The 27,083-nt window shown below is 35.8% G+C and overlaps 3 protein-coding genes across 4 annotated transcripts; 2 read left to right on the forward strand and 1 right to left on the reverse strand.

Annotated features, from left to right (window-relative positions):
• Nucleotides 1-45: 45 nt before the first annotated feature.
• LOC143462175 (tyrosine-protein phosphatase non-receptor type 14-like) lies at nucleotides 46-14,884 on the forward strand. 2 transcript variants are annotated; one of them, XM_076960225.1, is made up of 29 exons: nucleotides 46-235; nucleotides 380-487; nucleotides 626-795; nucleotides 960-1,057; nucleotides 3,032-3,102; nucleotides 3,443-3,513; nucleotides 5,321-5,408; nucleotides 5,714-5,911; nucleotides 6,265-6,347; nucleotides 7,283-7,355; nucleotides 7,915-7,981; nucleotides 8,153-8,270; nucleotides 8,468-8,560; nucleotides 8,741-8,916; nucleotides 9,149-9,462; nucleotides 9,667-9,912; nucleotides 10,065-10,142; nucleotides 10,268-10,345; nucleotides 10,452-10,626; nucleotides 10,743-10,819; nucleotides 10,948-11,065; nucleotides 11,275-11,790; nucleotides 11,896-11,944; nucleotides 12,028-12,154; nucleotides 12,393-12,596; nucleotides 12,770-12,898; nucleotides 13,402-13,657; nucleotides 13,984-14,141; nucleotides 14,264-14,884. In XM_076960225.1, exons 1-29 carry the CDS (start codon nucleotides 137-139, stop codon nucleotides 14,390-14,392), a joined length of 4,167 nt encoding a protein of 1,388 aa, XP_076816340.1. In that variant the 5' UTR covers nucleotides 46-136; the 3' UTR covers nucleotides 14,393-14,884. The 2 variants fall into 2 exon arrangements, with proteins under 2 accessions (XP_076816340.1, XP_076816342.1); XM_076960227.1 differs by having other exon boundaries at nucleotides 10,951-11,065.
• Nucleotides 14,885-15,913: 1,029 nt separating this feature from the next.
• On the reverse strand, nucleotides 15,914-19,883 carry LOC143463057 (uncharacterized). Its single transcript, XM_076961422.1, has 6 exons — nucleotides 19,318-19,883; nucleotides 19,127-19,222; nucleotides 17,975-18,082; nucleotides 17,502-17,612; nucleotides 17,179-17,397; nucleotides 15,914-17,036 (listed from the first exon to the last, which is right to left on the reverse strand). The coding sequence occupies exons 1-6, from the start codon at nucleotides 19,328-19,330 to the stop codon at nucleotides 17,032-17,034; spliced, it is 552 nt and encodes a 183-aa protein (XP_076817537.1). The 5' UTR covers nucleotides 19,331-19,883; the 3' UTR covers nucleotides 15,914-17,031.
• Nucleotides 19,884-22,389: 2,506 nt separating this feature from the next.
• On the forward strand, nucleotides 22,390-25,566 carry LOC143462367 (LIM/homeobox protein Lhx1-like). The gene is made up of 6 exons (XM_076960501.1): nucleotides 22,390-22,737; nucleotides 22,861-22,976; nucleotides 23,110-23,330; nucleotides 23,605-23,981; nucleotides 24,126-24,267; nucleotides 25,296-25,566. Exons 1-6 carry the CDS (start codon nucleotides 22,660-22,662, stop codon nucleotides 25,541-25,543), a joined length of 1,182 nt encoding a protein of 393 aa, XP_076816616.1. The 5' UTR covers nucleotides 22,390-22,659; the 3' UTR covers nucleotides 25,544-25,566.
• Nucleotides 25,567-27,083: the final 1,517 nt, after the last annotated feature.

Raw genomic sequence — 27,083 nt, forward strand, 5'->3', positions numbered from 1 at the left:
GTATTCGAAATGTGTCACCCAAACAAATAAAACAGTTTGAAATTGTTATTATTTATGCAGTTCAAAAGTTATTATAATGATTTAGAGTTGTAAAGTTCATTAGGGTGAATAATCGTATGTACATGCTGTGTGTTTCATGCCAATGCTAGATAAAGCTCTAAATTCGGTAATCATGCCGTTTGGAATTAAATTAAAGCGTGGTCGATACATATTATCGCACAAGAATTCGTTTTTGGTAAGTTATGTTTATTATGAAGTTATTTTCATTGCTCATAAGTTTGTAGACGAATAAATTGAACTTTGTTTCCTGTTTTTATTTAATAAGCTCATTTTATCATGATATCCATTTGCTTGCATTGTCAGATTTATTTTGTTGCAGATTCATGTTCAGTTGCTGGACAACACACCTATGGAGTACACTCTAACAGTTGAAAACACAGGCAATGATTGTTTGAATGCGGTAGCACAGAAGCTGGAACTAAAAGAAGTACAGTAGTGTATCATACAGCCATACAACTTTTTTCCATGATGTTGGAAATAATGGACATTCTGCATTAGTTCTTGAAAGTCTCAAAAGGTTTACTTGAGACATTTTACCAGCAAAATCACATTTTTTATTTCACAGGTGAAGTATTTTGGTTTGCATTATTTCAACAAGCAAAGCAAAATACGATGGGTGGAACTTGATAAACCACTCAAGAAGCAGGTTGATAAAAATGCTCTTGAACCCAACTTGTATTTTGGAGTAATGTTTTACGTTGCAAACATAGATAGTCTTCAACAGGAAATAACCAGGTTTGAAGCATCCTCATTTCACTTAGTTTCCTTTGAGTTTCATTTAGTAAATCTGGTTTTACATTTTATTTTTCATATTTTAAAGTTTAATCAATTAGGCTATACTGTATTTGCATTTGTTTGCTGTTTCATACCTATACAAAAATTCCCATTGCATAATGCAGGTACCTCTTCTATTTGCAATTGAAAAACAATGTAATTAATGGATTCTTGCAATGTAATAATGAAGAAGTGGTGGAGCTGGCAAGTTATGTATTACAAGGTATTTTATGTTTGTCAAAGTTTACAGAGGTTCATGTGCTAAACCAGTTACCTATGATTTAAACCACTGGTACATTTTTTGCTCTGTGGAGTATTATAAGTAATAATTCCGTTATAAAAGTTTAGAAAGCGAGTTAAATCCTATTTTCATACATTCTGATGTCTTTATCTACCCGAAACTACTTGAGAGGATATTTCTGTTAAGCTTGTTTCCTCAGTAGACTATTACAGGAAATATTCTTGCTTCACCTCTTTTAATTACTTCCCTCATTAGCGATTCAAGGATATATGCAATTTACTGGTTCTCTACAAAGTTTTTTGACAATTTGAAAAAAAGTATGGACTTTGTGGACACTCAGTATATTATTTTTTTAATTGTATATTTTGCTTGTCATTTTTCTATGCTCAGGTTTATTAAAATATAATAACTATTATGTCTGTACTTTTGCATTTTTGATTCAGTGGGTGACCACAATGTGAAGCTCACCATATGTTTTGTTTTTAACCCTGTGTGTTGCTACTCTAACTTTGTGTCAGTTATTAGTTGTATATTTGTATACGTATATATTCCATGGTACTGAGCATTTTGGTTGCACAATCTTGTAGATGGCAGTGGTCAGTAATATACATTAGAATCTTGTTGAGTGTAAGTATTTACTAAAACATAGTACTTTGGCATATCATTTGGCTTTTTTTGTGAAATTAATAGACCAGTTTAGTTTCATGATTTTGTGTTTCTCAACCAAAGTTTTGTGCAACAAAAAATTGTTGGTAAAATAGTTTGATCGCATAAAATTGAGAGAAGTTGTACACGACTAACACTAGTTGTTTTGAAGGTGCCTCGATGGTTCCAAGTGGAACTAAGGGACCAACACCAAAATAGCTAGACACAATATATGATAACTATTATTAGGCTTATCCATTTACGTAACTATAATAGCTATGGTTGCTTCTGAGCAAAACATATTCGCAATCCACTAGTACAGGGGTGTTCAAATGGCGGATCTCGATCCGGATCCGGATCTTTTCAACTTTTTATCTGGATCTTCCAATGTAGTCTTGAAACAGTGTTGCAGCTATAGCACACTTCACTTTGGACTTTTACAAAGTTATAAATATGTTGTAGGCCCTACAATGTAGGGTACATTTACATAAATAAAGCACCCTTAAAATTAAAGCATGTCCAATATGTTTACTATTCGTATTTAGTGGATCACCACGTTGTCAGGTTTGGTTGTGGTGGATCATGGCAGAAATCATTTGAACACCCCTGAGACTAGTATATCTGGTCCGGGTTCAGGCGACCGAAATTTGAGTGGTGACCCCTGCTTTAAGAAATGCTGTGCTTGTCAAAGTTACACCTGTGTCAGCCTATATTGTCTTAATGCTCTTGGTTTTAATCATCTGCGAGATTGTGACAGTTCACAAACTAAAATTTTTCAAACATCTTTGGTTATTTATAGCTAGGGTAACCATCCGTATATTTTGTTTTGTGTATATTAGCATAAAATGTTATCTGTTATAAGACAGTAGAAAAGTTCTAATCAATTGCTGCAAAGAAGTAGCCAATTTTTGCAAACTTACTGACAAACTGCGTTTCGAATAAAAGGAAAAATTTTTACGAGGTGCCATGCACCCATAACCCCCTTTAACATATATCACTACGCCTCCAGCGCTTGCAAGCTGCTGCTATAACCCATGCACATCAGTCATTGATGATAATACTGTACTCTGCACTGAAATATGGTATCCATTATAGATTATAATATGTTGCTTGTCGAAAATGTTGTGCATTTCACTGAAAATAGTTTTTTTATTCTATTTATATCTTTTGTAGTTAAATATATTGCAAAAAGTGCTTGTTTATATATATTAGGTTTGTTGAAATAGCTTTTCATGCAGAGAAAAGTCAGGTAGTAGACTGTTAAACAGATATTTTAAAGTGGCATTATTAACTGTTGCCCATCTTTTCTAGCTGAATTTGGCGACCATGACCCTGGCACACACATTGTGGGATATTTTCGTGATTATATTTTATTTCCTGAGGTAAGTTATTGAACGTAGTAAAATAACAATGTGCTGTGTAAGAATCTTGTGATTTTCAAGTGCATTTGTTCAAAATAACAGGAAACATGTATATTGTACTGTGGCCGCTATTTCATCTCGGTATGATTTGTTACACTGTGTGTTATACATATTTAAAACAAATTTAAATTATATTACCAGCAATGGTGAGCAAACAGTCTGACAGAAAAATAGTTTTTAAGGCCTTATTTTTTTCTATGAAGCCTTCTAGTATCTTTACTTTTACCAAATGTCCTTTGTGTTATTCTTGGCCATGGCCCATGTGTAATAAAGTAATGTGTAATTGATTTTATTTTCTTAGGACCCAACAACGAACCAAGAACACCTTGATTCCCTTACAAGTAGGACTATTGAATGTCATAAAAGACACAGGTTAGTTTTGCTGCATTGATGCACTATTTTTTGTCAGCCGAGTCTTCTTTTTAAATTATGAGGCCGAGGTATATTATATGATATGTTTATATACTTCTATTGAGTATGTATATTAGATTATGAAACGGCTTGTTACTACATGGTTGTGGGGGTGTGCACAATGTGCAAATGCAGATTTCACACAAGCTAAACATTGTTTGAAATTCCATCTTATGTGGGTATGTAATAAAATCTTTTACATGCATACACATTCTTCTCATAAAATAAGGGAACTGAAACGATACATAGTTTTAAATAGGGTTTGGCAATCATTTAATGGTTAAGTATTCAAGATTAATAGATTGAATAACTGGCTTGTTTTTTGTTTTAGATTTGATTTCTATTTATTATGCTTTTGTCATACTAAGCCACAGTGAGATCCTTATCCGCTCTGTATTTGTATCGCTGGTAAAATTTCTTACGGATATATAAAATGTGTATCTGTGTATAAATTTGTTTTCATCCATCCAATACCAACATCATTATTTGTAGACCTTTAGTTATCCAATTCTAGTTCTTTTATATATGCACATGATGTTAAAATGCTTAAATAAAGCTTTTTTTTGCTACATTGTACTAAAATGCTTAACATTTTCCAAAAAGTATTCTTTGCCAGTCACACTCTTGGATATGAAAACAACTTGTCAGGTACACATTGTTTGCACTTTTACCACATCTTTGTTTGTTGAGTGTGTAATGGAAATTCCTCTGTGCTGACGTCTTTATGCCACATGACGCCACCTCATATTTGTCAATTAAGTGCTTATGATGAATTGTTTAAACTTTACAGATGTTAAAATTTATATTAATCGCGTGGGCTGTTGGAGGCAATATTACGTGAGGTTATTTTCCACATTTTTGGAAACTTGCTTAGGCAATTGTCCAGGACTGGTACTAAATGGGTGCTATTTCATTTGTCATCGCTAAGGAATTTCCACATGACTCTTGTTTACCACTGGCAAATATCAGTTTTATGAACGCTCCTGCTCCTTTGTAAAGCTTTTGATTTGGTTAAAGCTACAATAATATTGCTTGTTTTCAATTTATAATCAAATAGCAAGGCATATTGGATACTTTATTGACTGGTTCAATTGTGTGAAGTCTATCAGAGAATTTGTATTAGGATTTATATTTCATAAAAGTTACAGTTGCTACTTGCTAGTTACAATGTTTATTTTGGACACCATCTTAAAGAACTAAGGAAAATACACAAGTAATGTACTGGAATAAAATGTATGTTACTGGATTAGGTTTTTTCTTAACCATTTTGTTTGAAGTAGAAACAGATTTGATGTTATTTCTATTGCATTCAGTCTTATTCTGACCTACTTTAGGCGAACTTGTACTTTGGTTTTATTGCAACCTAGATTTTTGGTGTTTTCTCATGAATATATTGTATAATATACAGTAGAACCCCAGTTAATGATCTCTCCGATCCGACCTAACCACAAAATCACGACTATGTAAACGAGGGGCTGGAATATTTACTGTTTTATTTTATCGTGATACATTCTGTTTCATTACCGTGACTACCCCACCACCATAACCATTTGACAACGATCCCGGTTCCGTGGATGGTTTATATATACCAGGATTCTGCTGTAATACTTTTAATTACTTTAAAGGTTTCTTTATTTTGGCTTAGATCACATAAATACATATAATAGGTTCATCACTTTCCAATGCTAATGTCAATCAATGGGCATTCAAACTTTAAGTGGCATTTTTGTCCAACAAAGGTTAATCTCTTTTTGTGTTTGTATTTCAGAGGCTTATCTCCTTCCGATGCTGAGTATAACTACATATTGAAAGCAATCCATTTAGTTGGATTCAGCGAGGATATGTATCATGCCAAGGTCGGTTTAAACTATTTTCAATTAAAGCGGCAAACGCAGCTGTGGTACTATTCTCAATAATTCTGATCTAAAATCAGTTTTGCGGCTAGAAGCTATGCACACAGTGTATAGGTCTAATACTGGTCAGTTTTGTTGCTTTACAATTCATTACATTTTTTAGCTGACTTTTTATTTTGTTGTTACGCTTGCAGATTTATTTTAACTTTTCGGGGTGTTGATATCATGTACGAACAATTTCCTTTTAATTTTGTAACCAACAATTATTCATGTATGCAATATTTTTTACTATAAATCAAACGTTTTAGAATGGGCTTGGTAATGATGTTGAAGTTGGCTGTTCCTTTGCTGGTGTTGTGATAAAGTCTGTTCAACATGACCCAGCAAAGGTTATATCTGTATGCCATGAATGGCAAACCATTGAACACATTGCCAATGCAAAGAACCAACTCAGCTTGGAGGTTCGACGAGAAGATTCTTCACTATCCTTGTTTTTATTTCAAATGGTAGGTTGAAATTTTTCAGGGCCTCAAAGAAATTCAAAATCATCTTCATCCTCAATATCTTACTACTTGCTAACCTGGTGTTTTGTGATTTTATGTGTGAAGAAGGGTGTAGTTAACAGTTTGTTTTTTTTAATGCAAATATTTTAAAATTTTTGTCATGATACAAGCATTATATGGTTTGTATTAGTGTATTCATGAGTAAAGCATATTATGAAATAAAGTTAAAAACTAAAACTATGGTGGATACCTTGTGTAATGAAATTAGTGTTACTGAAATTACTATGTGTAATAAATATATATATTTTATATTATTTACATCTTCAGACTTAACTTTAATTCGCTTTTTAAATTAGGATGACTCAGACACTGCTAAATACTTGTGGCGACTCTGTGAATCAAGAAAAAAATTTTATCAGCAAAACAAAGACACCACAAGGTATTAATCCTCTTTGCTAATGCAACACAGAGTTTAAATTTTTACAACGTATATGGTTGAGAACTTATTTTCACTCCTGCATTCCTCCTCTTGCTTGCTTTACTGTTAAGATTTATTATTTTAAGTGAAATATCCCTTAATGTTTTACTCGAACGTCCATAAGCTTTCCAGCTGCTAGTATTAGACTTTTGCCTTAAGATTTGACATGTACCATTACTGAGAGATGTACTCTGGCGTCAGCGGTGTATTAAACTCTGTAACTTGTTTTTTATGATGTGATAACAGCTGATAAATTTAGTTTTGGGATAACTTAGATTTAGACAATTGGAGTTAAATGTTAAGCATACTTATGAAGTTGTGATGATTGTGACCATAGAGCTTTGCTTGTTGACCAGCCACTTCTCAAACATTTTTACCCCTTACAAAAAGATTTTACGTTTAACTGCCTTCAAAATTATTTTCCATTTCTGTTTAAAGGTTATAATGCCTGAAAATACTTTAGCAAAGTGTGGCAAGTGCTTGTCAATTAGATATTATAGTTTATACAAGTTATGACAGTACCTAAGTTATATGACAGTAATTGCACATTAAATATGTTATATCATTATCTTTTTTCTGTATCATTTATGTGATCTCTGTCTTATTTGTCCGAACCAGACAGTGGTACAGTTGTTGACAATTTCAACTTGGGTTTTTTCCAATATACTTGACCCGACGTGGTTATCCCACTTTTATCAAAATATGAGACATTTGTGCTTAGTTAATAGTCACCTTATTCACCTGTTATTATTAATACTGTACTGTTATACGTTCTATATCAATACGGCTTGAAATGAGAATGACATGTGTGAGTTAACTCAATTAAGCTTGTTTTATACCAAACTTGTGTTTAATGGTATGTCAAAATAGAAAGTTGTAATTTTTGTCTATTATAGGCAAGTTTCTCTTGATTCTGAAGAAGAACCTATAATTCAACGGCGGCCTACACTAAGACGAAATCTTGAGACGGTAAGCTTCATTTAATTTATTTGCAGAGGTCACATGACATTTAGATGACCCAACATCATTAAAGTACCAACTTTTTAAATCACAAATATTAGTTTTGAACTGGACTATGATCATACTTCAATAGAGTGCTAAGATTATTATTTTTATTCGTTCTTCTTGGGTTATGTCTAATGTGTTAATATTTACTTTTTAATTCGCATGTGTGGTCATCACCGAAGCCTCAGGCTATGTTAGTCCTAAACATTTATTATTTTGGCATTGAAAACAAAGTGTGGTGTAACCGGTGAGAACAAATTTTCTCCAAAATACTTTAAATGATATCGGTATTAATTATGTTTATGAGGCAATTAGCTTAGCTTTTTGCAACTTCATCAGCTATATAAGCTTTTGAGAACAACTAGATTCTTTTAGATACTAAACACTTTCTTATTTTCCATGGCATGACATTGCATAGTATATTCATAGTTATGGTAATCATTTACGTTGCTGTGGGTTATACATCAAACATGGATTAACTGATGTGCGTATTTCATTTTGTAATAGCATAAATTTTATGCAGGAAAGTGACGACATGAAACAACAAATGGTGCCAGCGCAAGCTGGTGCTGACTTTGTCTCATCACAAGGTAAATTAAGAGTATTCTAGATTCCCATTTCTAATTTTAGGCATCAAATGTTATGTGTATTTGGCAAAGGGAACAGTTACAATTACAGCCACTAGCGAAATTATCTTATTTAGTGCAAAAGTCTGTTGTGTTTTATTATTTTTACAAATTTTACTCTTCACTCAATTGTAGAGAACATCCACTTGTACAATTCAAATGAGATAAGACGTTATTATTCGTCAGAAACCAGCCTTGACCATCCTTACGTGTCACAGTCAAGCCTCAACCAACAACCTCAACCTGAAGCCGGGTATGTTATGCTGGCAATTAAGCCAATTATTAAAATCCATGTTTCTTTGATGTAACTTTATTTGTAATGACCCTCAGTATATCCTCCCATCATCTAAGTAACAAATGAAGTTACATTTGTAGTTACCATTGCTTTAAAACACGTTTATTTTCGTATTACAATAATTAACACAAAATGTGTGCTATTTTTCAACTTAGATATTCTAACGGGTTTGGTGGCAGCATGTACAGCTTACAAAGCATCAATTCATTAGCGCAATCACATGTGGGCCGGCCATCTCCAGCAACAAGGTAATTTGATTATATGCTACTGTATTCATTGTGATTTAACGCAGTGCTATTTATTCCCTTAACAGAGATCATAAGATGTGGCTGTGCAGTTAGTATTCATTCTTCTAAAAGTGTAAATGTCTTTGTTTTCGTGAAAGTAAAATATCATATCCTCGTTGCTAAAAAGTCTCCGTTTTCCAGCAACCTCAGCATAAATGCTTCCCATCAGAGGCCAGGTCAGAGCATAGCAGTGCCAATCTATCGTCCATCACCCGATTACGATGTTGCTTTACGACAACGACGGCGTTATTCCAGTTTCTTGGAAAACAACCCTAATATGGTGCATCAATCTACTAATCCACAACACGTGTCAACAAGTAAGGCAGAATATATGCAATAAGTCTAAATTGTAATTTAAGACAGAACAACAAAGATAGCAGTTGCAGTTGACAAAGTGCTACAAATTTATTTCAGACCAGAGTTTTGATTTTTTATCTTTGTTGTTAATGAAGTTTGCAGCATCGTTATTGTACCTCAGTAAAATTTAACGAAATAATCCATACATAAGTAACAAAAGATATAAGCAAGGACTCGTCTTTTCTCTGCCAGACATACCTCAACCTAGTCTCAAACCAAGGCCCCACTCCATGATCTACTCTCAGCAAGAACTTGTGCAACAAGCAAAATATGGTCCTCATTATGCTCAATACCCTCAGCAGCATCCACCGTTACATTATAGAAGGAGCCAACCGCCACTAGATCCCAATGGCCAGGTTCCTTCCCATATCCACTGGGATACGTCACACGAGTCTTTGTCGCCCACTGGTGGGTCGCAGGTCACTGAAATGCGATTTGTAGGGGCAAATAACGCCCGTGACCTTCGCGCTATGGCAGGCAGCACTCCCGAGTTGGCCGTTCAACAGGTTCGTAAGTTTTTGAGTCTTGTTTCTTTTTCGAAAATTAATTCGGTGTTTAATACTTTCTTGGAATTTTTAATTTCGTTTGAATATATATCTTCAACATAAGCATGTGCCATAGTGAGTATACCATTTGTTGTTTGTTTTTCGTCTAGCTATTTAATCATTTATATTTGCCTACATTTATAAGCAACTCTTTTAATCTTGCAGCAACAGAAACCAATGTTTGTCTCTGAAATGCAACTTTATCGTCATTTTGCCAAACCCACTCCGAATACACATCAAGGTGCTGCCAGTACAAGCACCCCCGATCTTAGCGTCCATCGACAAAATGCTGTGTCGGCAAGTAGCCCCGATCTACATTTGGATAACGCAGGAGGCCAACCGTCAAGGCTGCACCGACCACTTCCACCAGTGGAGTCGTATGCTGAAGATACTTACAACCAGCAACAACAGGTTATTTTGCTGTTGGAAGCTCCTGTGCAGCGTTAACTATAGTTTTGATGGCTATGTCTGTCAAAATTGTCACGTTGTGCTTTATTGTTTATTTTCTCTACGAAATGCAAAAATTATACAGTTAAAGTAAATGTTTTTTTTATCTTTTTAAGATACTTGTGCATGGTGCGATAAACCACTTGACACAGTCTCCAGAACGTGTAATGATGATATCAGATCCACATTCCCAAGTAAGTTTGGAGGTCAGAAACTCACCGACATGGAATGAATACACTGCACACATCAAATTCTGCTACTAAGATATTGTTCAAATTACACATGGACATTGATGAGATACTTTTAATTTCATCAACAGGTTGTTCCAAGTTCTTCCAGTTTTGATCGAATAGAAAACAGAAGCATCTCACAGCGGGAGCAAACCCCAGAACAGAATGTATGTAGATTGGAAATTTTTTAAAGCATTTTTTTCTCTGTTTTTAATGCAGGCTTCAACATAAAAGCTTTGTTTGGGTATCAGAAACACGCTTTAAATACTCTAGGTTCAAGCTTATTTGGAACAAGTGTCCTATGCCCACCATAATCCCGCCAACGACGTTACAAGCTACAGTAAACCATATAAGCGACCACTGGCAGGTAGCAGAGAGCGTTTAATTCAGGAGGAGGATGCGGAACAAAATTATGGAAGTAACTCCAGAATTCCTGCAGTATTTAAAGGTACCCTAGATAAAAGCTTAATTAGCAGTTCGTGTATTGTAAATAATATTTATCTATATGATTGCAAATTTTGAACAAGCTTTTCGAATGTGCAGAATATGTAATATACTTTTTAGAACAAAAAAGCCAACAACGCTACCACAACTATCGTGAAAGTGAAGTTGTTTTGAGGCAGAATCAATCTACACATAAAGCAAGTAGCATTATTTTCATCATGGTCAAAATTAAAACAAAAAAATTTTACCACTGGACCCACTAGTATGTTAATATTTTTTGATTAAGTATTACGGAATTTATCATCCTTACTTCCTTCTGCTACAGCAGGTGGAATACCATCACTCGAAAGCTCCATCAAATGCCACCATGTTGGTCTACAGTAGCGACAGTGATAGCGAGGTGACGTCGGATTATTTGTTGTCACAACAGCTGCAAGATCAAGGTTTGTAATCTTTCACTTATGCTGTCATTGCGGTTTCACAAGCTCGATTTACCATCAGTTGAATTGATTCACGTTAACATAGCTAATAATATCAACCATTGCTTACATAGTAATAGTAACAGTTGCTTAGCGGAAATTATAGTCATAAAGTATCCAGCTATAGTCATGTTATATGCCATATACATTATTTATATTTACATTCTTGACAGCGATGCGACAAGTTCGAACCAACCGCAGTCAAGAGTATCTCGGACCAGAACAAGCACATCTCGGCCCTTCGAACCGTTTAGTCCAATCCATGCAGCAGCTCAACATAGCTGGTTACCTCCAGGGTGCTGATCAAGGTGGAACCCAAAAGGTCAAGGAAATTATACCCCCACCCCCTTACCCAAAAAAGTTTGTTCAACCCGAAAGTGAACCTCAGCACACAGACCCAAAAAATGCTGCCTCACAAGGCAACCCTCAAAACTTTATCCACCACAATAAGCCCGGCAGTTTCACCCACAGCAGTGACCCGCAAAATTTTATCCTGCACAATAGCCCTCAGTCCTATTCAAACAACTACGCCCCTCATGGGGAGCTTGAAGCTTATAACACTCATAAAGAACCAAAGACATTTATTCCACAAAACGGCGAGATATTCTTATCCCAAGAAGAACCCCCAAGCCAGAATAGGGGTCCTCCTCCCCCGTACCATACCCCATCACCAAGTACTATCACAAAAGGTAAGCTACGTACAAATCGTTACAGTCATGTGGTCTTTATTAACAATCCCGTGAAACGTCTCATTCTTTCTGTTTTACACCATTTAAAGACAATCTTTTTTCCAGATAACGATTTGCAAGTCGAAGACGTAGAAGAAGAAATAGTCGAGAGCGGGTAAAGTCTTGTCACAAAGCTAAAGCAATGAGCAAAATATTTAGCTAAGCGTTGAGTTTTACGATGGCTGTTAATCTTTGCAGTGAATTATTTCAACACGCCAGAAGGTCAACAATCCGAAAAATGGCGCCGCTGAAATTCGCTGCAATGAACGGACTCAACGTTAACAAGGGTTCATCATCGCCAGCCAAAGGGGAACATGACGAACGGGTATATATGAAATTTTCAACATTCGCGAATGATCAATTTATTTGACCTCGCTTTTATCGAAGCCTATTTAGGAGATTATGCCGCCAATGGTTTAAAAATTAAACTCGTTATAAACTGCTTTTCGTCTGGTTTCAGTATTGTGACTACTTTTAGTTCTATTTTACCAGTGTCAATAAAGTGTCATATTCCAAGACGATATTGACTGATTCGATTTACCCTGAATGCAATTAATTCTCAGGCGCTTAATCTTGAAGCCAAGGTCGAAGAAGGTCACGTATTGACGGAATACGACCAGATCCCACGAACGAGGGCAGAATTCGAACTGGAGCACTTGGCTTCCAGGGATAGGATCAAGGAAGTGGTGCCCTACAGCGACTGCCGTGTTGAAGTTTCCCCTTCAATCGATAACCCATGTGGCTACATTAACGCTTCACACGTAAAGGTTCGGGTTTTTAATATATCTAAAAGTCAAAATATAACACAGACAGACAAGTACAGTGAGATGAGAAAAAGAGACTGTATTTAGATGAGCACGTCATTATTTTTCTTGTCTGAACTACTGGTTTTACTATCGTATACAGCCTAAGCACCCTAACACGCATGTTTTTAATACAGAGCGTTGTAGCAGGCGAGCAGTGGCATTACATTGCCGCGCAAACTCCTTTAGAAAACCACCAAAACGAAATGTGGGACATGGTCTGGCGAAACCGCACCTCCATCATTGTCCTTATCACCAAAGAAATTGTAAGTGATAAGGGAAATCGCTCACTTCGAGATCTCGCCGCGTTACGTCTCTAACCGCAATGGCGTGTTTTTAACCACCGTATCGAATTACATTATTTCATGATTTATGACCGTTTGATGTTAGGTATGTTCGCGGCCGATACCGGTGTTATTGCTTCATGAATTAGTTTGTGGTTATTTAGCGTGGTCGTGGAGTGCCGTTTTTTATTATGAATTATAATATATTTAGATGTAAACAATGTAAAAATTGAAGGATTTTTTACAATGTAAAAAAATATAATGTATATTTCCCTCAGACATTTGCCAAACCGTTTACAATAGTGTTGAAGAAAGCTTGGCACTGTTGACCATCGTTTTGGTTTGCTCCATATCTACACCAGCATTGTTTTAACGTTATTTATTGTTAATCTCTTTCCCGCCCCTCCTAATCGAATCGCCAAAACCACAGGTACCTGAAGTTTTGAGTCTTCGTCTCGAATGACTAAAACCGGTTTATGTCGCAGGAACACGGGAAACCCCGGTGCGCAAGATATTGGCCAAATTCTGACGATAACCCAGACATCCCTTATGCAGCATTCGGTAATTACCGCGTCATGTGTCGTTTCGATAACTGTTCGCCATCCAGCGACCATCAGAGCCGCACAACCCGGAACTTAGTGCTGGAGAAAGTGGGCAGCAACGAAGCCAGAACAGTGTGGATGCTACAGTACCTCGGATGGCCTGAGACCGGCGTGCCCAAAGAAACGGACGACTTTTTGGGTGAGTGATGTTTTCCAGGTTTCGGCAGTTCATGATAATAGGCGCCTATATTGCGTCGAGTGCAAAGCGCGTTGTGGTTGCTTTTATTAAGTTGTTCAAATAAATTTGGAAAAGTGTTACCTATAACTTGGTAACATAAGAAACAGGATAGTTTGGCACTGTTAAGGTTAACTTTATATTTTTGGACACGAGCTTTCGCAAGCATAAGCAATTAAGCATGCTTCTTCAGGTGTACTGAAAAAAAATGGTATAAGCGTTTTGGGCAGTTCACGTCTTCATGTGATTTCGCGCACACAAATCACAGCTGTTACACGCTGCATTTTCAGCATTTGTAAAGGAATTGGAATCAGTTCGAAGGCTGGCCCAAGAGAACACAGAATACGCGAGATCACGCCCTGTTCTTGTGCAGTGTTCCTCGGGATCAGGCCGAACCGGTGTTCTTATTCTTGCTGAACTAATGGTGCAATGCCTTGAGCACAATCAGGTGAGGAAAAGGAATCTTGTTGCATGACAAATAATTTTTTGTCTCGTTCATTACAGAATTAAAGCTAAAGCTACAAGCATTTTTACACTATTCAAATTATAATGCGTTTTGTTTTTTTCCAGGACACGACAGTGCCCGAAATGCTCACCACTTTGCGTGAACAAAGAATGCACATGGTCCAGACCTTCTCCCAGTATAACTTCGTTTACAATATCCTCATATCTTTTTTACGAAAATCGCGACTCATTTAATGACGCGTTGGTGCCTTGTTTCTCTTTCGAGCCTCGTGAACATTCATACGTTACTTTGTTTTGATCGCAAACGTTTCGGAAAATGTTTTTTTGCCAATTTTAATGACTAACGGCTATGGTATGTCCAGCTCCGAGCGCGACAGCTTACTGATTGCTTGGCCCACCTGTCGTTTTACACTGTATTTTAATGGTAGCCTTTTCGGACAGTGAATCTGTCTTGATGCCCGTTTTATTGTGTAAAGTTTTAATGAAACTGTCGATTTTATTTAGTGCGTATTTGTTTTATTCGCCACATTTTATGCACTATTATCATCTGTCCTTTTTGTCTGCTAGCCTCGCCCAGCGCTTTACAGGCTAGTCCTGAATCCGTGTCTTTAAAAATCATGGTTTTTCAACGTTTCTTCTTATTACACAAATCTCCTTGCCACATCAAGGTGTAACACGCAGTGCTATATCCGTCCTTGACAAATATTATACATATATTGCCTGTTGCTTGCTTCTGGTTTCTTACAGTCAGTTGTAGTTTGTGAAAGCAAGAAAACTAGTTATACCATAACAACGCCGAGTTTGCAAAATCAAGGCTCTTGTAAATATATATCTGCATCTATGACCATATAGCAATCAATGCAATATATCAAAGTGCGAGTGGAACATCACCAACGCCAGCTGTTCATGTCAAAACCAGATCAAACATATAGACCATGTGACGCAAGTGACGAACACACGATGGGCTGAGAAGCCGCAAACAGAGCTGGCAAAATACTGACAAGATTGAAGTAAATAAAACTAGTAATTAGAAGAGAACTTGGCTGTCTGAGTATAATTAAGCTGTGATGGTCATTTAACCGATTGTTTCGGCCCAGATCTATATCAGCATAAAATCTCGACTAACCGGCACGCTGTGGGACGTTTCTGGAGCTAATGTCTTAACATTGATAGAAAATATGCTTAAAAGACGCTTGCTCCTGATGGACAATTTCAAATTCGGACAATGCCATACAAAAAATAAATTAAAAAGCAATGCGTGTCTATTGGAAGCTGCAGAAATGCTAACTCGGTAACCGGGAGTAGAGCGATGAGGTATCATCAACGGGTTTAAGTCGTGCAAAGACTTTCCTCTGTTCGAGAATAAAGACTATTATACCACCCGAACGAGCATCAAATTTGTCCTTTTACTAAACAATGATTTGAAGAATTATGGCAAAATACAGACGGCAGCATGGAAAAATAATTAATTTGAAATATAGCTGGTATTTCAAATTCCTGTAGATCAAGTAATCGAATCAATAATTCAAATATACTGGAGTGTCAAGCGATCCTATGCACATTAAACGCTGATAAAAACCAACGTATCCGTGCGCACTATGTGTGTTTGCGACCATTTTCAACGTTCTGGTGCAAACAATCAGTGTGTTTTTGTAAACTTATCACTGGTCTGTTATAATGTTTCGAACCGCCTTCCAGCCTAACTTCCGTGATTTACCTTAAAAATGCAGGGCTTCTAACTTCGAATACGTAATAAACAAGAAATCATTTCATATAATTAGATACTCGATGCAAATTAATACCCTGAAAATGACATGCATATTGTTATAGTTATTACTTCGACAACTTCAAAGTATCCCAGACAAAGAAATAGTCACGAACATGGTTTAACTTGCCATTGAAATGAACATTGCCCAAATACTGATAGTACAAACAGTAACGGATAAAATACACTTTATGATATGATAGACATAACATTGGAGAAGACAAATATAACAGATTTTAAAACAACTTATTTGGAGAATGGAAACTAATAGTTTGGTTTTTGCAAAATTACTTCGCAGTCTTACACAGAAAATACATTAAAATAAAAACGCCACATATATCACCACTGCAAATAAACATAAAAATAAAAGTGACTTTCAACCAAAGTGCCATTTGAGAAGAGCTGGAGCGCCGTGAAATGTTTCAGTGTTATTCACTGACGTGCAGAGTTTTTGATTAAGATTGAAAATATTCTGCTTTCCAAACCTAGATTCATGATACGCTCCTATATAATAGATACAGCAAGTCTGCTCCATATACATTACACAGCATGTAGGATTAACATGTGTCTTTGCTATGTAACTAAACTTAATTGTGCGATACTTACCCAGCCGTGAGTGAGTAGTTACTTGCATAGCATATGCTCTGTGTGGAAGGGCCAACCGCACAATTATTAAAAGCAATTGAACTAAAACAAGGAGTATTTGGAGACTGTCAGGACAAAGAATATATTGGCAGGAAAGATAACCTTATCTTACGTTTAACCAGACATTACCATACTAAAAGGTACCTCTGTGTGGGTATGAGCAACAACGTAAGGCATGTCACAACTATGACAAGGTTGAAAATAAAAAGAAAATCCAATAAAGGCAGAATTACAACTGTAGGCTCCCATTGATATTTGGGAAAACTACACAGCATAAAATTTCAACAAACACACAACATTTTATTCATAGCAAATGCGTTTAAAATGCAGAAATATTTAATATCAAGTTTTGCTTGCTATTGATACGAAAGTGCATAAAAAAGTTAACGAAATTAAGAAAAGTGAAAATCCACTTTATGAAATAATGACCTCTCCATCAGAAGATCTTTACAATCCTGTATTATCAACCTGAAACATTTAACAGTTTCTCTGATACAAGCACAAAATAAATCTTTTATTCTAGTTTTTAATAGTAAAACTAACATCCTACCCAATACAGACTTTTAGAAATTACAACATTAAATAAAACGTGAGACAATTGGTCAATTACTAGCATCATTTTCCGAGTGCAGCAGGATGGAATCACAAAGTATTTTGATTTGATCTGCATCTTTCCCTTTGAACAACTCTTTAAGTGTCTTTAGCTTTTGACCTTTTTGGAATACCATGAGAAGATCATTTGTGGTGATCCCCTGTTTCAAGAGACTCAAAAGAGCATCCTCAACATCATAGTCCCAAAGGTCTTCCAGAGCAGGGGCACCATCTCCGGCTGTAACAAGAATTTGGATTGCAACAAACTAAAAGCTGGAGGAAACAAACAACTTAAGTAAAACAGCTTATAAGCATAAAGTTTTTTCACATTGTTTTGCTTGCCTGTTACGTTGGAATTTTTGTTTGAGTATTGTGCATTGCCTCCGATTACTGACTGGTTGAACTTTCCTCCACTGATGTTAATGTTCTCGTTCATGGATCCTTTTTCAAAAGCTGTCAACATAGCAAATACAATGCCCATTATAAAAAGACGCACACAGAAGTGAATTACTTGAATTTTACATGTGGTAATGATAATCGGGAAGACTACGAGTGGAATTACACATAATATCAAACAACAAATGAACGCAATGAACTACTGCATTAGTTTGAATGTGATTTCACCCTCTTCATAGTGCAATGCACGTTTAGAAAAGCTTTTAATTTACATAATTTGCATATGTATAGTTTTACATACATGGATGACTAGATGTATGCAAAACATGCACTTTAGTCATAAAGAGTGTTTCAATACAACATGAAACGAAGGACATTTATTGGAAAGTTCAGAGACATAATAAAATCAGAACTCTTACTTTCAATATTTGCTTTCATCTTCGATGGGCCTGTATTTCCTATTACCATATTACCCACAGTGGAGTCTTTAATGTCGAATGAACTGTCCACTATTTTCGAAGTGAACCCTGAAAAACCAAACCAATCTTTTTAAAAGCATATTAAAAAAAGAGTGTCAAATTCACAGTTCCATTCCATAGGTCTATAACAAATCAACAATGACCAAGTATGACATTTCTCAGAAGACATTTTATTTTCTTTCGACACCACAGTATAGCAGTTACGCACAGTGTAAACAGTGCTGCAAATCATGCTCATTATAAAGTTTTTAAACAGTTTCTCAACTTTTATTGCAATCTTGTGTAGGGTACATTTAAAAGGAAATGTAAATGTTTGTCCTAAACATCGTAAATGGGCACTTCAAATTCTTTTCAAGTGTGTAGAAGCAAACATTATGCAACACACTGACCCTAACAGATTTAAGATTTGAAGACCTTGCACAATACTCAAACTTTTCATAAACATTACCAAACTAGGTTATGGCAAGTGCTGAAAGTCGGAATAAACAAAAGCCGAAAAAATGGACACTTTTAAGTTTACAAATCTTATGGTGTATACGGGGCTTCTAATAGCTGCTAGTTATGAAAAGAAAATTTAAACCAGATACCCAAAACTTTTATCAACAGACTAGATGAAAAACTCACAACTGCAAGTTGGTTGTATCTGTTGTATGTCATATAAACATTTACATGTTGTCTAAAATAGCCATGGAGAGGTGAAAAGTTTAAAGCAGTATGATACATATGGTATCAAACCGTAACACTTCATGGTCAATGGCAAAGTAGTCTTCCATTCCAAGTGTTTAGTCTAAATAAGTAAAGATTTCATCCAGAATTCAAGTCGATGACGATGATCATTGATCAAGATACATGGTCGGGTATAGGGTTAAGAGAAAGGACATGACAAAAATTGATTTTCGTTAGCAAGGAAGGAACTGTAGCAAATTTTAATTTTAAAAATAAACTTGGAACAGGTTTAGGTTTGTATATGATTGCTGTCAAGTTAAGGTGACAACAAATGGTAAAAACAGTTTCAAATTTACAATTTTTGCGACGAAACAGTAACATCACCAGCTTAGCTGCAAGTACACTAAAATGTATTCACTACAATACCTGTAGGCTTTGCTCGTGGCGTATAGGAGTGGTGTGATCCGGTAAGGATAAAACTTTGAGTTCCATCCTTGTGCAGTTCAAATTTGATGTTGTTTTCTGCAAATGCAATCTCTTTATAGATGGTATCTTTTGAAATATTACAGTGTAGTGAAATAGTCCAATAAACAACATTGCAGCCTATACATACTCACTGGGATTAGTCATATCTTTGTAATTGTTTGCCTTAGATCATGAGAAATAGGTTTTAAAAAAATTTATTCTTTTGTGGTAACAGACCACCAAGAATATTTTAATGGTATTTAGAAGAACAGTTATACACCGACCGAATCTTACACTTTCACACTGTGCAAGTGTATGGCAAAACAGAAAGTGTACTAAAATTTTTCTTGTGTGACCAGCTGCCACGAAACACAGACCGGCTAAATTTTTTGTTAAAAAAGTTTAGCATGTACGTTGATAAACCTCGTGCACCACACTACAGAGTATGGCAGGAGCACATACGAGATTTTTGAGATCTCTCTAAAAGAACAATGGGTGTCATGAATAGCCTAGGTTATTTCTCCGTTTTCTAGCCTAGTGGGCCTATAAAAGGCTCCAGAGCAAAAGTAAAAGAAACCCGCATCAAACTACCAAAACATAAATTTTCTTAACCGTGAAATCCTGAGAACATTTTGTACAAGCTGCCTTATACTGGTATAAGTGTAGGAGTGTAGCTAACACACTTTACTTGCTTCCGCAAAAAGACTTCAGACTCTTCAAAGTTCAGAGAACTTTGCAAACATTGTACATATTAGGACCAGCGCACATAAAGCACAATATAGCGGACAACAAGCACATAACCAACATAGCGCACACAGTGCCAGCGCCCAGCAATGCTGCAAAACTACATACAAGAGCAAGAGCTTTAAAGATTAGGTTTGAAGAGATACAAAGTTAAATTTGTCCTTTACTTGTTTGAATTAGCAAGGATTTGCCATCATATAAAAAGGGGACGTAAAATACTTAAAGAAAACAAAGAACCCGGCCTAGATTACAGATTGCAAACAAGAAACAAACAAACATTCTGTAAGATATAATACAGGTTCATAGCCACAAACGATTTTGATAAAACAATTCTAAACAAAAAATGTTTAATCCCAATTTGCCAAGAACAGTGCAAAAAATTTCATTCATTCGATTATTGTCAAGCACCAACATCAATTTCAGTGAAGAAAATTTATTTAATTTAAACTTATTGTATAGGCCTACATGATTTTACATTTTCATTACTAGAGAGCGAATAAGACTCCTTCACATAGTGAAGGATTTTGGCCATACTCATCACTTCCTTGCTGTCTATAGGCTACACGTTGCAATGCGCCAATTTAAAGAGAAGTTCTTTGCTCAAACATAATTCGGTCGTAAATATATGATTACTTTCATACTTCAACAATATAATTTGCGTAAATAAATCAATAAAAGTTATTTCGTAAAATGTTTTTGTCTAAGTTTAGAATTTTAGTGCATTGCATCATGAGTGAAGTTTGTCTTGACCTGCAGTGCAATGAGCCAACTCCTTTGACCGCATCATTGCGCAATATGCCAAACCGTGAAAAGGGCTGGACAATTACCCCTTCCGCCAAGAAAAAGAGCCTAAATTTATTTGGGGAACACTTTCGTCTATCTGCCTCATACACTGGTAACTTACTGGTTGAATTCCATTTTGTGATAAAAGCGTCCGCCCTGTGGAAAAGCGCACTGGTGGGGTTCAAATATTTTAACATCCGATTCTCTCACTAGAAGCGTTTCACATTTACTCAAGGCCAACATATATAGACCAAAGATTGATGTTTGAGTTGTTACAATCGAGAGTCTAGGAAGTGAAATTATTTATCATAAATATTTTCTTAAGTATAAAAACATGTCCAAAAATGGTTAATGCATATTGTTAACAGTGAGCAGAATATACTACTATGATTGTGGTTATTAATTGTGTAACATGTAGATAATCTATTGATATTCTGACAAAGAAAAATCATAACAAAAACACTTCACCCAAAGCTTTTATTGTCATTCATTATCTTTAATTTTAAAAATTTCCAGATAGATAATTAATACAATAACCTAGAACTCGCATGTAACGGACAAGTCGGGACCAGTGATATTCATCCGTTAGACGGGTTATGATGGGTTTTTTAAAACTTGACCTATAACAACCAGCATAAAGAGCAACAATAAAACTATAGCAACTAATAACGACAAAAAGTATCTCTGCTTCAACAAGCGATTGCACTAATGAAACTAGATTTGTGATTTATATTTCCCAAACAATAAACACAATATAGTTAAGTTTTCAATCGCCACTGCGAGAAGTCTTTATTCATGCACCTCTTTATTCAAACACTTTAAATTTTGAATAAAGCAATGCTATTTCTTGAGATGTGAAATGTGCCGTATGATCAACATCGATTGCTTTCATACAACATCGCAATTTAAAAATGGCACACACTCCAATCCTATACATGCAATTTCGAGGACATGAATATGCTACAGAGTACAAAGGGAGAGTTGGAATAAACAAACAAATCGCCATTCATGTTTATTACAGATTAGCCGTTATACACATGAGGATAAAACGTTGCATTTCTTAGGTTTTTAAAACGGCGAGGTTTATCCGAAGAAATAAATGCGTGCTGTCCGAAGACCTGTACTTACACAGACTACAGCCTACAACAATTTTGATTATGAATTTTGCGTTAATTCCTGATTTTATCGGAACATTTGATGCAAACCGTTGTTGTAATTATTAAAACGTTTGCTTAAAAAGTTAGCTTCCGTCCAACACAAGCTAATGCCGACATCAGAAATACAGATTTATCATCAAATGACAAAAGAGTGAACAATATGAAACAAAGATAAGAATATTTAATCATAAAAGTTTTTAGTCTACTTTCAAATTTAAATAAATATCTAAAATTGCAGTATTTGGCAAACTCAGGCCTGCCTGGCCACATCAAATATTCAACTTTGACGTTTATGATTGAGCGGACCGAAGTTCGAACGACAAAATCGATACTGTCTTGGGATTAGGTGACGCCTTTGTCTTTTCCCAAGCAAGAAAAAAGATTTTTATGGACTCTTTGGTCCAGTCGCCGATGAAAGGACCGCAGTAAAATTTAACTACAAACGATGAAAACGAAAATGTTTCGTAATTTAAAGATGTATTTTATTAGCCAATATTTTTGTCTCTGTGCTGACGTCAGACAAGCTATAGTTCTGTAAAATTTCATAACCAACGGTACCTTCAGATAAAGGAAACATTTATAAGTATTTTATATTGACCATTAACTGTTTAATACCGAGAGTATAGTTATTAGTTGACGTAACAAACCTGGAAAAAATAGACAAGAAAGAAACTCTTGAAGAATTGCAAATAGCAATAACTTACTTCTCTGTCCATCAGGCTGGATGTCAAAGTATATAAAAATCATTTGTGCAAGAAATAATCGCTGTCGAAGCTCAAACGCTCAATCAAAGACTGTGAATAAGAGATAATGGCCGTTAGAAATAAGAAAATGGAGTTACCTTGCGCTTCATGTAACGACGTTATCAAGGATCGATATCTAATGGAAGTAGGGTCACTTGTGACAAATAAGCTTATAAAAGTGCATTGTACAAAACTTTTATAACTACATAATTGTTTGCAGGTGCAAGTATGATGTTCATTTATGTTTATCTTCTTACTACTTATGTAGGTTGATAAACATTGTTGGCATCAGTCGTGCCTTAAATGCTCGGACTGCAAAGGTTTATTGCAAAAATCCTGCTTTTTCCGCGAAGGGAACTTTTACTGTTTAAATGACTTTTCGAGGTGAATTTAAATTGCATCATAAAATGTTTCTGGATATTGTCAGCACTATTTATATTATCTGCAGCTTTTTCTTTGTATTACTACATTTCAATTGTATATAGTGCAGCTTTCACGTTGTTTTTAATCGTTGCAGGCGGTTTGGTGTAAAATGTGCAAGATGTAATGGATCGCTATACGTTTCTGATCTTGTGCACAAAATTCGTATTAATGACCAGCAGAAAGACACCTATCACGTCAATTGTTTCTCATGCTCGTTTTGTTCGTGTTTTCTTTCCAAAGGATCAAAGTATCTACTAACATCTGATGGAGAGATTGTGTGTGCCGACGACTGCTTCAAAGTTTCAAACGGAAGTGGTAATAAGAAAAATTATGCTATTATTGGTATAACGTTTTTATTTACGGTATAATTTTAGCATAGCCTATATAAATATTTGTTTTGTGATAATTCTCTGACTCTATATTTTCCATTTTCAAATAAGCGTTGATTCCAAAATTTGCTCCTATATGTTATTCATGTCCTGCAGCATAGATCGTAATTTCTTATGACTTTATAAAAGCATTAAAATAAAACTTTTTGACAAACGTGCAGAGTACTTTTCTATAGATGATGATTTTCTGCAACTTACAGATGATGATACGACGAAAACCGACGTAGCAGAAGAGAAATCCGAAAGGTATAATAACAAGAATAACCACAGAAAAGATGAAAGTGTAGCAAAGCAAAACTCTTCCGAAAACGGCTTGGAATCAACCGGATTCGATGACGAATCGTCGTTTGATCTTAGCGATATTCAGTCAGATCAGGATAAACAGGAAGAAAAAACATTGGTCAAACATACGTCACTTCCGACTCGTGATAACACAAAACGCCGTGGCCCAAGAACAACCATCAAAGCCCCACAACTAGAAGTTTTAAATGCTGCCTTTGAAAAGCAGGAGAAGCCGAGTCGTCATGATCGGGAAAGACTCTCAAAAACCACGAGCCTGCCGATGCGCGTAATTCAAGTACGTTTAACCAAGCTCCCAATATAAACCTCTGTTATGGGAAATTAATGATCGTATATGCAGTTAATGTAGTGTAACTGCAATCAAACGTTAATATGTCAATAAACTAACGAAAAATAATACAAATATGAATCTTTTGCCAAGGTGTGGTTTCAAAATCGGCGCAGCAAGAAGCGTCGTATGAAGCAGATGAGTGATTTGAATTCAAGCCGTTGCTACTTCGATCGAAGCCACCATTTCGCCAGCCATGATAACCGTGTCGACATCTCTTCACGTTACATCATGGGTAATTGCCTCGAAATTTTACTCCACTCGAAAAGACCTGTTTATGTGTAGTATTTTCACCCGGTATAAGAACACGCACTCGTCGTAGAGGTCAGTCATGAAATTTAAAAATGTGAGGACGATCTTGCACTATTTTGTATTTTCATTTATACAAACTATGGCTAGCGTTGCGTTATGCATCACGAAAAAACAGAAATGCGGCAATAAAGCAACCAGTTGATGATTGTTAGATATATCTTGGGTTTGATAAGTAATTTTGCTGGAAAGGAATTATTTGGATTTGTCGTCGGAAGAATTGCCATTGCCTACTGGATACGTATTTATACCGATATTTTGCCGATATAGATATGCCAGACTAGTGAGCTTATAGATTTCAATTTGGCACGCATTGTCTTCAGGGACAACTTTACGTAAAGCAGAACGGCTGGAACATTGCAAATTTATCCGGGCTTCTTTCTTTTTGTTCATTTTTAACCTGAACTAAATCAACCGTGAAACCACTAGTAGCGTTTAGTTGCGTGCTTTTAATTGGCTTGTAATGGAAATCGCGCTATCATCGATTAATTATCGAAATTCTCATTTTCCAATTGCTATATGTTTGGTGGTTGAAGATTAAGTTTTCGTTTTTAGCAAATACTTTTTTGTGTTATAACTATTAATTTTTATTCTAATCTTCTATCTCAGCAATATAAGATGCAATATCGAACAACTTATAATTCTTTTGTGCATGTGAGGCGTACGACTACAGTAAGGCCAAACTCCAGGTGGCAACCCGTCTTCGTAACCGATGAATAGAGGTATTCCCAGTGGCGTAATCGCTCTATGAATATCGCACTATCGCTCAATCAGCGTTGTCGCGTTTCGTTACGTCAACGCATACGACAACATCTGTGATCAAAGCGGTTTAAGGCGTCCCCAGAACACCACAGCGAGCGAAAGGTCCCTTTTCGAATTTCGCCAACACAATGTACTTGCCTATATAAAGTTGTATGAAAAGTGTTTTTATTGATTTTTATGCTTTTTTTGCAGATGTCGGAAATCACCATCATTTCTACCCATACGTTCAGTCTATACCAACTGACAACCAGTCTTCTTGCTCAGGTGACATATTTTCGACGCGGCTTGGCAGCCTGCCATTGAAAGCAAAATCCGAACCGATGAATACATTGGAGATGACCCTACAGTATCCCCAGGCTCATCAAGTTAACCAACCAGCCGCTTATCACGAGCATTTTAGTCCTGAAAGTTTGGGGTCTTGCAACTATTCCTATGTGTAGATCCTGAAGAAACGAAACAACCACGGCGTTGTAACTTTTATAGAGATAATCAAGGAACAAACAAATTTGACGTTGCTACATGCACTAAATTCTACATTGAGTTTAAAACACTGTTTATGTTTGTAGTTGTTTCAGCACTTTTAATATGCATTAACAGTTTACTTATGATCAAACTTATTTTCTATTTGCTGAATATACTATAAGCTAATTGTTAAATAGAATATAATCATTTTGCTTTTATACCTTGATTTATTTATCATTAAAAACAGTGAGGTTTCTTTACACTAAAGACTTAAAATGTTGAACAATCATATACAAGAAAAGGTCCAATAATATTTGATGAGTGGTGCAGAGATAAGTTTTAGATATATTTTTCCTGGTGGGTGATTTCTACATATGTTTCACAGATCGATATACGTCGCTGTAAAGATATACAGTATTTACTTTTATTGCGATTGCAATAAGAGTGCTTAAAGTTTAATGAGCAAGGATTGGGCGACGTTTGCCATGTCTTTTGCTTGGATAAAAGTGGTTTAGTTAAGTACGCACGGTGTAAGGCAGTACAGCCACGTAGAACAGGGAACACGGTAGTATTTTTAAAGACCGTTAGTGTAAAGGTGTCCATACTTTGGAATATGTGTAGCGATTACAATATGGCAGTATCTGCAGCGTATAAGCATAATATGTGTTCTGAACACCACCCCATTTTTGCTCCCAGATTACAATAAAATTAACGGACTGTGTTGTTAAGCATAAGTTGAAACTTTTCTTTTCCTTAAAACTGTATTATAAAGTAGGTTTTTAAAGGTAAGATAGTCATCAGATCGTCTGAGATCGATGGTAAGGAAATGTAAAGTTAAAGTGACGAAATTGGTGATGAAAACATTTATTATTGCAAAAGTACTGTTTTGCTAAATGTCAAGAAAAACACTTGTATCGCGATTATACCGAAATCGCTCCGACAAGAGAAAACCGAAGACCAACAGCGCCACAAGATTTTACCCCCATCCACGATCAAAACAAATACAGCCAATATAAACAGTGCTCGTAGACCTTGATCAATAAAGCGTAAGTAAGATTTATTGCACTTTCATAACTCATATAAAAACAAAAACTCACCTTTGATTGTGTCCTATATACTTCTAAACACTCCCATTTTATGACCTATTGGCGCCTTGGATGAGTTTATGGTACTTGATCATTGGCAACAATCTGTCACCTTAAAAAAATTAATTTAAGGCCCCCAAAATAGACTAGCAGACATTCTGAATCTGAGGCGTAATTAAAAGCTACTTGCAACGGATAAATCATCACACAAAAATTATACCAAAAAACTTAAAGATAATTTTATGCTATAGCTTGTAGTTTATATGATTGACCATTTGCTGTTTTGATTCGTTTTGTAAGACTCGTATAAAATGTTTGAGTACAGTGAAATCTAGCAGCTTAAAATAGCGACGATTTGTTTTTTGCAACATTAATTCGTAATTTGTTAAATGTCACTGTAAAAGACGTCTTGGCTGAAACTTGGTTGGCGATT

Source organism: Clavelina lepadiformis, chromosome 6 (genome assembly GCF_947623445.1).
Source record: "Clavelina lepadiformis chromosome 6, kaClaLepa1.1, whole genome shotgun sequence".
Lineage (NCBI taxonomy): Eukaryota > Metazoa > Chordata > Ascidiacea > Aplousobranchia > Clavelinidae > Clavelina > Clavelina lepadiformis.

Excerpts from the sequence above, each read along its gene's own strand:
- LOC143462175 (XM_076960225.1), top strand. The coding sequence starts at position 137 with ATGCCAATGCTAGATAAAGCTCTAAATTCGGTAATCATGCCGTTTGGA. Across the intron at positions 9,463-9,666 it reads CCGAGTTGGCCGTTCAACAG|CAACAGAAACCAATGTTTGT; the intron begins GTTCGTAAGTTT and ends TTAATCTTGCAG. Across the intron at positions 12,597-12,769 it reads TTAACGCTTCACACGTAAAG|AGCGTTGTAGCAGGCGAGCA; the intron begins GTTCGGGTTTTT and ends TTTTTAATACAG.
- LOC143463057 (XM_076961422.1), bottom strand. Across the intron at positions 18,083-19,126 it reads GCCACGAGCAAAGCCTACAG|GGTTCACTTCGAAAATAGTG; the intron begins GTATTGTAGTGA and ends TTGGTTTTTCAG. Across the intron at positions 17,613-17,974 it reads GATGAAAGCAAATATTGAAA|CTTTTGAAAAAGGATCCATG; the intron begins GTAAGAGTTCTG and ends CTATGTTGACAG.
- LOC143462367 (XM_076960501.1), top strand. The coding sequence starts at position 22,660 with ATGGCCGTTAGAAATAAGAAAATGGAGTTACCTTGCGCTTCATGTAAC. Across the intron at positions 22,738-22,860 it reads AGGATCGATATCTAATGGAA|GTTGATAAACATTGTTGGCA; the intron begins GTAGGGTCACTT and ends CTACTTATGTAG. Across the intron at positions 23,982-24,125 it reads TGCCGATGCGCGTAATTCAA|GTGTGGTTTCAAAATCGGCG; the intron begins GTACGTTTAACC and ends TCTTTTGCCAAG.